This window comes from Pelodiscus sinensis, chromosome 4, assembly GCF_049634645.1.
Source record: "Pelodiscus sinensis isolate JC-2024 chromosome 4, ASM4963464v1, whole genome shotgun sequence".
NCBI classification, from domain to species: Eukaryota; Metazoa; Chordata; order Testudines; family Trionychidae; genus Pelodiscus; species Pelodiscus sinensis.
In genome coordinates, this window is record NC_134714.1 from 93344912 (window position 1) to 93358088 (window position 13177).

Sequence of the window (13177 nt, forward strand, 5' to 3'; positions counted from 1 at the left end):
TCGTGATTTCCTTGTACTCCCACAAACATCTCCACTTTCGATAAGAACTTCAGATTCATACTCTATAAAGCTAAATACTCCAATTTTAAAAGTCTGTGGCACACGGAGAACAACAGAATTCAAAATGGCCAGCCTTAAAGGGACAGGTGACTTTTTTTCCCCTTCAATAACTTTCCCCCCGACAACAAAATGTCATTGGTGTTCCTCATTAAAAAAAAATTATTGTTTGGTGTTCCTCTGTCTTAAAAAGAAACACTGAAATAGGGAGGAAAAGTCACACTCTTTTGTTTTCTGTTTTTTGTTTGTCCCCTGAACAAAAAGCAATTATTTGCTCAGCTCTTGTTTTACTTATAGGGGTTTTTTTAATTCTAGCTCTAGTTTTTACTTAAGTATTGAAAACTTAAGTATAGCTATCTTTCTTCATCAGCAGTATGCAGAACTCACAATGCCCTTCCTTACATGTAAGCTGCGGTAGCTGTATATTGCAACACGATTTAGGAGAGAGTTTGGGCCTTAATTCTGGTGCTTTGTGTATGTAAGCTGTGTGTGTGATATTGTTCCACTGTGTATGAGTATAGTAACATTCAGGTTTTTATATTCAACAATGTCTGAACTTTGGAGTAATTGAACCATTAATCAGTCATAAAAGCTGTTCCTGGCTCTGATATAAGCATGACTTAGTGATTTATTTCCATTTGTTTGGTTTATTGATGTGCAATATTGAACAGCAGAATAAGCTATATATTTATCTATTTCTTTTTTGTTATGAAAGTTTCTCCAAAATCCCCATAAAAATAAACTTATAAATGGAGACCTGGGTTTTCTTTAAGAGTCTATTTAGTTTGAATCTCTGTATCATCCTCTGGAGATCTTAAATTGATAAAATAGCAGAGCAGGTTTTCAACAGAATAACTGCTTCTATTGTCCTTTTCATAAATTATAATCCTAATAACTAGATACTGAAAATTCTTGCTCTCATTTGATTAAAAAAAAACTTATTGGGAGAGTCTTCCCTACTCACAAGGGCAAAACTTTTTAAGGTCAGCCACTGAGAATCTTCATGCAACCCACATGTCTACCAAACTCAGGTTAGACAATAATACTTGGTTGTCCAGCAAGATTATAAAACATCATTAAATGATCACAAATTATACAAAAAGAATGAATGTAAAATTGAAAAAAAAAAGGGCAGTGTGAGTTAAATAGAATTCTTATACCTCCTGTCTGCACAATATGATAATTGGTTAGTAGCAGTTGGCACAGAACGTCTCAGAACGTCTGAAAATGTTATATTCAGAGAATGCAGACAACTCATCTGATTCACCATTAAAAAGAAACTTTTTCTTTCTCTTTGTAAGCGAATTTAATGCTAATATAAGGTGCCTGATTGGTATATTTGTCATTTGGGGCACAAGCGTTATATCGAAATAATTTAGTCCGTGTCTACACTGCAGACACATTGGCCACATTATCACCACCTTATACTGGAAACCTACCTGCAGTTATTCTTACCTACATGCCTCTAGCTTCCATCCAGGACAGCCAATGGTTTACAGCCATGCCCTAAGATACAACCGGATTTGCTCCAATCTCATATGCAAAGACAAACACTTACAGAATCTTTATCAGGCATTCTTAAAACTTAAATACCCACCTGGGAAAGTGAAGAAATAGATTGACAGAGCCAGATGAATACTAAAGAATCTGCTTCTTCAGGACAGGTCCAACAAGGAAAATAACAGAACTCCATTATTCATCACCTACAACCCCCACCTTATACCCCTCTAGCGCATCATTGACGATCTATAATCCATCTGGAAAATGATTTCTCACTCTCACAGTAGGGCTACGTCTACACTGCAGTGCTATTTCGGGATACTGGAGGTATCCCAAAATAGCCATCCCATGTCTCAACAGCAAGCCCGTTATTTCAAAATATAACTGGCTCGCTAGTCCAACATCCCTATAAACCTCATTCCATGAGGAGTAAGGGACGTTCTGGAATACCAAATTATTTTGAAATTTGGTGCTGTATAGACAGCACCAAATTACAAAATAAACTATTTCAAAATTAATTTGGAATAAGCTACGCAGTTTGTGTAATTCAAATTGCGTATCTTATTTTGAGCTATGGGTGCAGTGTAGACGCATCTTAGGAGAGCATTTTAACCTACCTGACAAACTCATTAATAGATTTAAAAGTATTTGTTCTTCTGCAAAGAAATTTCAAAAACCATCTACAGCGAGAAAGTACAGAAATGACCTTCATATGCAAGTTTGACACTCTCTCTCATGGCTTAATCAAAAACATGAACTGGATGGGCCATTATAAAACCTGCTTTCCTTATATTGAACACTCAATTGATGTCAAAAGCTAAGTATGGGACTTTGGGTTGGGGATGAACTGAGAGAAAACCTAAAACAAGAATAAAAATCAGAAACCAATGCAAATGGCCACCATTTGCCTCATTAGCCTCATTATCACCAACAGTACAATTGACAGGTACTTTTTCCCCCTCTCCCTCTTTTTCTTTTCCTGTTATAAATTGTGAGGGTACCCCCTTTTCTCTTCACTCTGCTCATCTGAGGAAGCTAGTCTGTAACTTTAAAAACAACAAGTAGTCCTGTGATACCTTAAGGTGCATCTACACAGCACGCTAAACTTGAAATAAGGTACAAGGGGTACAGGGATGCTGAAATAGAGCACCCGTTATTTTGAAAAATATTTCAAAATAACGGGCATGTTTCAAAGATACAGGGTAGCTATTTCGGGATACCAGAGGTATCCTGAAATAGCCCCGCTGTCTAGATGTACCCTTAGAGACTAGCAAATATAAATATAGTATTATGAGGTTTCACAAGTAAAACCCTCTTCAGCTCATGATAGTATATGTATTTGTGTTGGTCTCTGAGGTGCCACAGGACTATCATGTGAGAGAATAGTCAGGTCTAGTATTTCCAAATACTGAAATTAATGTGCACTTTGCACTAACCGGCAGCAAAATTATATAAAACCTCTACTATGTGTCAGAATAATCTGAGAAATATATCTTATGGCTTCATCCTGCAAATGACATGTGAGCAACTTTATTTTTGTGAATCAGCTCTATTCAACTCAAGTGTACGTTTGTAAGATAGGGTTATTCAACAGCAGTAATGGGAATAGGGGTGGCTAGTTTTTGGTTTTACTTTTTGTAATTGGAAACCAGACAGCCTTTTTTGGAAAAATAAAGAAACAAATACACAATTGGATAGGGGAACTTTCTGATTCTAAGGGTACATCTACACTGCACGGCTATTTCAGAATACCAGAGTTATCCCAAAATAGTTAACCCGTGTCTACACAAGCCTCCCATTATTTCAGAATAACGCTATTTTGCCATCCTGGTAAACCTCGTTACACGAGGTATAAGGGTATAAGGAATGGCCCAAAATAGCACATTATGTGTAGACGCACCAAATTTCAAAATAAGCTATTTCAAAATAGATTGCTCATCTTACTTTGAGTTTAAGGTGCTGTGTCACACTGAAGCATTTTTCAAATGTTAGATTGTCCCTGAACATAAAATCTTACAATGGAAAAGCCCGAGTGATCTTACTATGCAGCTTACTGTCAATTTGAAATAAGCTTTTTCAGCAATCTCACTTATGTTCCACTTTTCTTTCCACTTAATCACTTAATTTCATGGGACTATTTTCATGGCAAATGCAAAATACTTCCCTAGAAATTTAACTGCTATATGCAAATGGCCTGATTTGGATAATATGAGATTCTGGCTCTACATTTTAGGTTTCTAAATAATAAACATACACTGCATGTGGGGTTGTAGTAGTAGGTCTTGGCTTTTCATTTGTACTCTGCTTCTTTGCTGACTATGGGTGTGTCTAGACTACCTAGTTTTGTCGACAAAAGTGGACTTTTGTCGACAAAACAATACCAGCGTCTACACTACCACGGAGTTCTGTCGACATAACGTCGACAGAACTCCGCGGTTTTGTCGACGCTGGTATACCTCATTTTACGAGGCATAACACTTTCTGTCGACAGAACTCTGTCGACAGAAGGTGTTATTGCCTGTAACACTGCGTCCAGACTACGGAGTTCTGTCGACAAAGCGGCTTGCTTTGTCGACAGAACTCCATGTGTCTGGACGCAAATTGTCGACGGAAGTTTTGTCGACAGTATCTGTCGACAAAACTTCCGTCGACAAAACGCGGTAGTCTAGACGTACCCTATGAGAGGAAAATTTTCTGAAGGGTAGTCTCCCTTTCCAAGTGCAAATCGTAGGCGCAAAATTCATGTGGACTTTTTTTTTCATAACTGAAAAGTGGGCTCATTCCAGGTAGTTGTATCTCTGATTCCTGTCCTCAATTATCAGTTTAATTGCAGCTGTAAATCAGATAGTTGTAAGAGCAAGTACCCAGATTTGTGCCTTGGATTTATTTTGTGAGTATAAAACATAGATGCAACTTGTAAAAACCAGGCCTAAACCCAGCTGAAAAATATAGATGTTGTGAAGGTGTCTTACCACTCAACCATACCTCCAGAGATATATTATCACAACAAGAGCCAATCCAGTATTCCTTAAACACACAAAATTCCCATTAATTTCTATGGTAGGTGAGTTTGGGTGTGCAAGTAATATAGGATCAGGCAAATCTGAAAGGCAGAATTGGTCATTACTGGGGAATTTCCATTTCTAATTTCTATAAATTGAGTTTTGACATCCATATCTAAACATACCTCTAATGGAGGGAGTCAGGGAGTCTTGCGTATAGAAAGATTGAGCACAGACTTAGAACTAAGTCCTATGATTATGTGATAACTCGTCCTTAGAAAATTGCAGGAATACTTTTTCTAGTTTTTGACAAAAGCAGGGTTGACAATAATTTTTAATGGGGGGCCACTCCAAGATTTTGGTAAGTGGTCAAGGGCCGCACTTCTGTGGAGGTGGTGTGGGGTCTGGGATGGTGAATAGGGTGTAGAAGGGAGTTTGGGTTAGAGAACTAGGGTGCAGGAGGGAGTGTGGAAAAGGGTGCAGGGTCTAGGAGGGGGTTGTGTCCTGGAAGAAGGGGGAAATGCGTTACAGAGGGTTTGGGTGGTGACGTGGGGCAGGGTCAGCGAGGGTCAGCATCTGGGAGGATCTGGGGGAGGGTGCAGGATTGGATTCAGGGTCTGCTAGAGAGTTGTGACCTGGAGGAGGTGGGGATACAGAGGATAACCCTGGGCAGATAGTTGGCGGAGGGTGGAGAAGTGGGAGATGCCAGGGGCAGACTCTGGCTGGGAGGTTCTTACCTAAGTGGCTCTGAGCCAGCAGCTTTCTAAGTATCTGAAACAGGGTCCCTGCCTGTGTGTGTGGGGGGGGGGGGCATTGCTCCACATGGCTCTGCTCCAGCACAGGGAGGGAGTGAGAAGGGAGAAGGCTTCATTCACTGCCCTTACCTTCAGCAAAATATCTTAGCTCCTATTGGCCAGAAACTCCTATTTGCTAGGAGGCCGCAAAAGCATACAAAGCTTTCTCCTCCTTGCCCAGCTTGCACAGCAATTTGAAGCCTGCTGTTTCAAGTGGCTGTTCCTGCTCTGTAATAAGGGTGCCAGCAAGGTGGCTGCTGACTGGATCCTGTGGCTTGTTGGGCTGGATCCAGCCCGCTAGCTGCCTCTTGCCCACCCCTGGTCTAAATGCTGATTGTATAACAATTTTGCACTTTTTGCTCAAAAGTATTCTTGTTGTATTTGACTTGTAGCGATACTCTTGAGGGATAGAATTTGACAGGCCTCTACACATCATATGGAGCTTTAACTGGATGTGCCAGGGACTAGGTTCATTTACAATTCATAATCATGTAGAATTAAGGACTATATTTTTCTTCTCTATTTAAAAGAAGGAATTTTGTGCATGAGGTATCCATAGGGTTGGTCTTTATATCTTAGATTCAGCATTAGATTGGGCCTGTACACACACCCTTGACTAAGGCGGGGAGAGTCATTGTAATTGCTATTGCAAAGAAGCTACTTTGGGAAGGAATTACAATTCAGAGAACCGTTCTCTAAAGCAACACAGGGTATACGGGATGACTTGAAGGTAGGGAGGTGAGGTGGATTCCACTGTTTAAGGGACATCCTCAAGGTAGGGAGGTGGGGTGAGGTGAGGTGAGGTGGGTTCCTGCATGGCTTAGGGGATAGGGCATTTTCCTGGGGAGCAGAAAGTGGCAGGCTCCAGAATTGCCTCTGCCTACCCTCGGTGCCATCAGACCGCCAACACAGGATGTAAGGGATGCCCTGAAGGTGGGGTGGGTTCCAGTGTGGCTTAGGGGATAGAGCATTGGCCTGGGGAGCAGAGGATGATGGGTTCCAGAGCCACCTCTGCCCACCCTCAGAGCCACTGGACCACCAATACAGGATATAAGGGACATCCTGAAGGTCATTACCATCCTTACCACTGTGCTACCTTAAGTCAGCCAAATCCTGCTATCCTTGTTTGACCAAATGCTGACAACAATGACGGTTGTGGGAATGGTATTTGAGTGAGGTCCAAAAGATCAACTCACAAACAATATAAGCATTTACTTTTTTATTTTGTTTTAGTAATTTAGAAAAAAATAAGTTTTCTCTTGCTTCCATTTCAAGCCTATATAGTTCATTCTCATCCAGCATATAGAGCAATGATGGCAACAAAAGCAATATGCTGCTGTGAACATAAATCTAACTTGTCATTGTTCCAGTTTGCAGAGGAATATGAGAGAACTGAAAAGCTGGCTTCCCAGAAATCCAATGAAGCTTGACAAGGAGGCCCTCCCTGACCTGGAAGAGACAGATTGCTACACAGCACCCTTTAGCCGAGCGCGGATTCACCAGTAAGTGCTAGTGTTGGGAATGCAACAGAAGAAATCCATGTGCCCATTTTATTTTCTCATTTCTTCTCTCCAGGTGACAGCAAGGCAGATGGTCACCGACAAACACATGGTGTCAGGTTTTATGTTTCCTGTTGGTTTTTACTTAGGGCCATATTCTGTCCTCCGATACTCAATAGTGGCTTCCATTGAGATCTGTTCAATAGCATAGTTTAGAGGCAAAATCTGGCTCCAATAGGGAGCATGCTCCTTTCACATCATTAAATACAAAAACTCTAGATTTTATTTTATTTAGTTCAAGAAACAGCTGGGCTAAATCTCAGAATGTTCCCTCAGCTGAAAAGAAGGAAATCCCTGGGAACATGTTGAAAACAGTGACTTTGGATTTTAACCAGCTGTGTCTGCCACAAATGTTCCTTCCTCAGATATGTGTAGAAAATCCTTGATCTTCTTTATACAACCTAAAAACCACAAATCTATCTGCTAGGGCCAAGATGTCATCTCTGATTTGCTGTACTATGGATTAATACTACCTGTTTATAATGTGGTATACAGTGATGGAGTTTAAAATGATTTGTAATGTATTGTCCCTCTTTTAATTTTTATTTAATCTTAAGGTAAAGACTTGAATATAGTAGAGTTAAAGCTTGACTTCACATAAGTTCATGTGAAATCTAGTGGATGGCATGTAGTAGTGGGAACAGCTAAGTGCTAATCCCTGCCAATAAGTCACTGTGTGGCATTGTCTAATCACTTAGGCCCAAAATTTCCAAACTGTCATCTGTTATTGGTGCCCAACTTGAGACCTCTCAGCCCCGATGGTGATTTGTGTTCGAATTGCACTTACCACAGAATCACAGAAATGTAGGGGTAGAAGGGACTTTGAGGTCAAAGTCCATTTCCTATTGTGATGAGGCCAAGTGTACCTATACCATTCCTTGGTTAAGCTGCCTTTCTAGCAAGTTATGACCCTGAATTGTGCTGAGCATTTGTAACTCCTATTGACTTCAGCTGGATTTGAGAAAACTCAGGACTTCTGAAAATTAGGCCCAAGGTGTTTCTAGTTGGACACCTAAAAAATGGAGGCATCCCAAATCATGGGCCACTACATGAGAATTTTGGTCTTAACCAATGTGATTGTTCTCCCATCAGTAAAATGGAGATGATACATACTATTTCTTCAGAGTGTTGAAAGGACTTTTTGAAGACTGTGTCTTATGTAATAACTGTGTCTTAACTGTGACACATAACACTGTGTCTTATGCAATAACTATGAATCACTAGTAAATATATATATATACAGTATGGCAAAATAACCTGTTGGATAGTTGTGCTTCAAAAGCTATGGATTACTTTGAATATAAAAAGGAATCAATCATTTTAACAGCTTTACAATAAATAACAAGGACAGCTTCTTCAGCAACTCCACAAGAAGTAGAATAGTGCACCACATGCTACAGAGAACAAAGTATGAAGATGGAAAATCAAAAATGGGTAAGAATTCTGATATTTAGAAAAAACGTAAATTGGGTCTTATGATGAGTACTACTATCTTTTGTCTATATAAAGAAAAATATTCGTTAAATAAACCAAATAAACATTTCCAGTATTCATAATATAACATATTCATTCAGAAATAGGACTGACTGAGCATCGCAAGCTAATATTTGTTAAATTGTTCAGTATAATTCAAATGTCTTCTGATTAATGGATTAAAAATATTTTATACATTTGATGGATAAACAGAAATTCTTGTATAGACAATGAAAGCATTTGTCTGGTTATATATACCATGTTGTCTGAGAGAAATTCAAACCTGTAACTAACACTACTAATGCAGTAGTATTACTCATAGAATTTGAAGTTGTATTTAGCATTGCCACATTTCCTCAATTCATAGGCTGAAATGCAATACCTCTTGAAAAGCTTAAAATGGATATTGAAACTCATTTTTCTTCTCCTTAGGTATTAATAGACTACTCAATAATGGAACATATGAAGCTGCATTTCCACCACATGAGGTAGCTGATTTAGTTTTGCCTTAAGTGTTAGATTTAAAGTAAAAGTTGTTTTAACATTGAGATCATATTTTAACTGTAAGTTTATTTTATGGTGTTTTTATTTTCTTTTATATTGTGATATAGCTTTTTATTTATCATGCTCCGTACACTGATATGAGCCTTGCTTGGATCTTCATGTAGTCCTGTGTACAGTAATGAACTTACTTTCTGGGATGCTCTCGTATTGATTTAAAATGGTCCTGTACTATGTACATTTTAAATGGACATTGCATGTGAGATTGTTAAAGAGAATATAAATTGTTCCAATTGTTCAAATTACTGTTGCATGCTGTAGACAAAATGTCCTATTTTTCTAATTTATTTTTCAGTGGATCGAATACGGGAAAACTAATATTAAAATTTGCAGTGAAAACTATTTCTGAATAGTTGTATAGAACTTTATCTTGAAGGCAGGGGAGGATAAAATAACAGTCCTCTCAATATACCACTCATGTTTTCATTATTAATGCTTCAGCTAGGTGTTATTGATTTTAGGGGAATAGTAACCAATCCAGTGGAAATAAAAAGTCCTTGTAACAGTGAGAGCTTTTTCTCACTTCTGCAATCACATTTTCTCACTTATTCTCACATGCTTCTTTTTTTTTAGTGTAAATAACTGTCTCTAGTTATACTGCAAACTATTACAGTACTTTAATATCATCACATTAGTGAGTCATTATTTTATTGCAGTTGCAATTAAAAAATCAGCACAAGGACCTGCATGAAAGACTAGGGATAAGATATTTTATATTTTTAATTTCCAACCCAGTGTGACACAGCAAGTTAAAAGTTCAACCCAATGTGAGTGTTGTTGTGTTCATATTTTGCCGTGGCAAATCAGTGGGAAAAAAAAACAGAGATTCTAATAAAAATCTCAGCACATTTCTGTTTTACTTATGGCATCCATTTATGCCAAACTTGCTTTGTGGTGGGAGAGATGCTCCCCTTTAGCTAGAAAACCACATTAGGCCAATTTTTATACAGATTGAACCTCTCTAGTCTGGCATCTTCGTGACCTGACCAGTGCCAAACGAAAGAATTTGCCGAACCACAGGAAGTCAATATCGTCTAGCAGCATTACCATCACTTCAACTGCTTACTGGGCTCTTAGAAGACATTTAGGGGATAAATTAGAGGTAAATAACAGCACAGAACACTAAGAACCAAGACCGGTGGCTGTAACGAAACTTTATGGAACCACAGGGAATTTAGCCACTCCCATGAGAAGTGGACATCTAGCTTACTGAAATCATGCTGGACCACGGATGTTATCAGACCAGAGAATGCTGCACTAGAAAGATTCAACCTATATTAAGTTACCCCTAAGATCCATATTCACTTTGGGATTGCCTGGATCTGATTGAGAAGAATGTGTCCCCCTTTTTCTGTGATGTCTTTTTTAAAATTGACTTAGGTTAAGCATGGGGTTGGGAAGAGGGGTGAGGACAGTTTGAGAACTATGCATTTACATTACAAGAAAGTGTCAACAAACTCAAATAAGCTTGACAAATCTTTAAGAAAAGAGAGGGAGAGAGCGAGAGAGAGAGAGAGAGAGAGAGAGAGAGAGAGGAAGATCTTTACAAGGTTTAACAATACGTGTGACTGCTAACTTTGAAAGGACTCTGGGAACTGGCTGAAGAGACATGAAGTCCAATCTTGTGCCTCCTATGAAGGCAGCCCACTGTGTCTCCCCTCCTGCCTATGGAGTTATGACTTGATAGGCTTGAGTAGTCTACGTGTGAAATGGATTTCATGCAATACTGGACTCCTTACCAAGATGGTGAACTGTAACCCCTCTAACCAGTTTCTGGATCATTGCTAATTCACGTGGAAGTGGAGACTAGCACCCTCCAGAGAGGAAGCACTTGGCTGAATGGGATGAAAGATGTTTTACAGCAGGATGGAAACTGATTTCCAGTCTTATCCATTGGATCCTCATGTTTTCCAAATCTCTTTGACTGCTGAGCCTCCCCCAGTGGCAGGCTCAGAAATAATGCAATGGAAAGTTATTTTCCGATACTTTTTACTGTTTACACTATGCAGGGACACTAGTGGTTCTTGGCAGGCGCATTTTGTAGAAAATTGGGTGCAGCTTGTGCTATTGTGTCATATCCTTAAGCCTTGCTGGGTTAGAGAAGAGAGAGTAAATGGTGCTTTTTAAAATAAAATACCTTCAATGAAGTGACTATAAAAATGGTTGAGGTTTAGAAATGTTAAAACAAATGCAACCCAGGGGTGCTTTAGAGCTTTTAATGGATGGTATATTATCTTCAAAATAGTGAACCAAATCAGTCCCTAGTTCATAAAGCCATTAAATGCAAGGGAATGGCCACTACAATGGTATGCCTTATTAAACAAAAACATGGCCTTCAACTAGAGTACTGTCTAATGTCAGAACTGAATGTGGAACCACGGGAGGTTGGTGATTTCACTTAGAAAGGGCCTGAAAATTCTGCATTCAAGTTGTAATGTAATCCAGACAGAGCCAAAAAAGGTGTTGTTTGTGGGGACAAAATAATGCCAGCTCTGGTCTTCCCATGCTATTTCCATCATCTATTAAAAGAAATTCCATGGATCGACAAGTGACCTGTGTAACATAATGAACCCCTGATCACAACCTTCACACTCTCGCAGTAATCTTTGTATAGAAGTTATTACTGATTCTCTTGTTTTACACTTGCAAATCAGAAGTAAACCCATTAAAATGATTGGAAATGGGTGGAATTACACAGGAGATCAAAACAAAAGCAAAACATGTCTACATATGTGGCTCTTAGGAGCCTAAAAACATCTGGAAAATATTTATACTTATACAAGACCAAATATCCAGGACCTACAAATACTAGACCTGACTCTGTGCATCCTCATTGAAAAGTGGTAGGAATCTATTTAGTCAGGAAAGAATACTTTGGCATGGGTCTTTAAATCTGTACTGGCTGAAATTTGTCATTGCAGAGAAGTTTGTAATCATCTCTGTTATATCAGGCTTAACAATGAACTCAGGACTACATTTTCTATAACTATTAGTAATAAATGAATATGTGTCATCAAAAAAGTAATGTTCTTATTTAAATTTGAATCCAAATGAATTTTTAATGCCTCTTTCTTTCCCAGTGATACAGAAAGATCTTGGTTAATTTTTTTTCTGTGATTCAGGGAAGCCACAAGAGCAGACATCCCATCAAAACGCATGGAGCTCAAAATCACAGACACCTATTATATGAGCGCTGGGCACGGTGGGGAATGTGGTACAAATACCAGCCTCTGGATTTAATCAGGTACTCATACAATGCTACCCAGCTTGGTTCAATGACGTGAAAAGCTAGGCAGTGGGTAGACTGACCACACATTCTGCTGAAAATTACAGGGATTTTATATTTAAAATAAACAAAATTTTGGAGCAAAAATGTGTGGTTTTGCTTTATTGATGGAATTTAGTTACTTCTAATTACAGTGCATGGCCTCAGCTCTGCCAGTTGTTCAGTGCTGATGGATCCTTCTGTAGGCTCATTGATTTCAGGGGACCCCAGGAAGGTGCAGAGACCACCCTCATGGAACAGCTTTCAGAGAGAAGGCCTACAGCTCAGTTCTGCCATCTTATTGGCACAGATAGACCCTTATCCCAGCCAGAGGCTTGTTGAAATCAGTGAAGCTCCAAATGGCTGCTACCACATGGATTGGCTTGCAAGGGTGAGGGTTTATGGCAGAAATGTTTTAAAATACAAATCTAGTTTTGATACAATCATTGTTGGAATTTATATATAATTTCCTTGACCTGTTTTGCTATTAACATCAGGAATTATTAAAACTAAAATAATTTTAAAAATTATTTTCCTTGTAATTAATGGTGTCTGTTTTTTTGCATTTCACTCATCTTGAACAGTGAATACAGACACGTCCATTCATTTCTGCTTACTGTCAGTTCTAGTCAATGTTAGGTCTCATACTGCAATCTGACGTGAGAGTGGGCTCTTATGGCCCTACAGAAGCAGGAGAGGCTCGAGGAGAGTAGCCGGCAACTGGCGCCCTAGGCGGAATGCATGATCAACGCCCCCGCCTCCATAGCCCTCAATGGTGTGACGTTTTATGCGGCACCCTAGGCAACTGCCGAGATTGCCTACATCCACGGGCTGCCCCTGCATGGAAGACAGTGAGGCTGTGCATGGGTATGGGTGTCCTTCTGACCAAATAGTAGGCTTGATGCTTTACTTTCTAGCCATCTCAATCTTTTGGCAAAATTTGGCCCAATTTTGAAGAATCAGGAC

General features: G+C 39.2%; 2 protein-coding genes across 12 annotated transcripts in view; one reads left to right on the top strand and one right to left on the bottom strand.

The window, feature by feature from the left end:
* The window catches only part of ANO3 (anoctamin 3), a 380410-nt gene that overhangs the window by 291531 nt on the left and 75702 nt on the right, over window positions 1-13177 (top strand). For all 11 annotated transcript variants that reach the window (XM_075927761.1, XM_075927756.1, XM_075927758.1 and 8 more), the window contains 4 exons: window positions 6724-6855; window positions 8240-8346; window positions 8818-8873; window positions 12069-12190. In XM_075927761.1, the coding sequence (XP_075783876.1) occupies window positions 6724-6855; window positions 8240-8346; window positions 8818-8873; window positions 12069-12190 (417 nt within the window). The remainder of the gene's footprint in view (window positions 1-6723; window positions 6856-8239; window positions 8347-8817; window positions 8874-12068; window positions 12191-13177) is intronic.
* Window positions 1-13177, bottom strand: part of MUC15 (mucin 15, cell surface associated) — a 107595-nt gene that overhangs the window by 64204 nt on the left and 30214 nt on the right. The window lies entirely within an intron of this gene.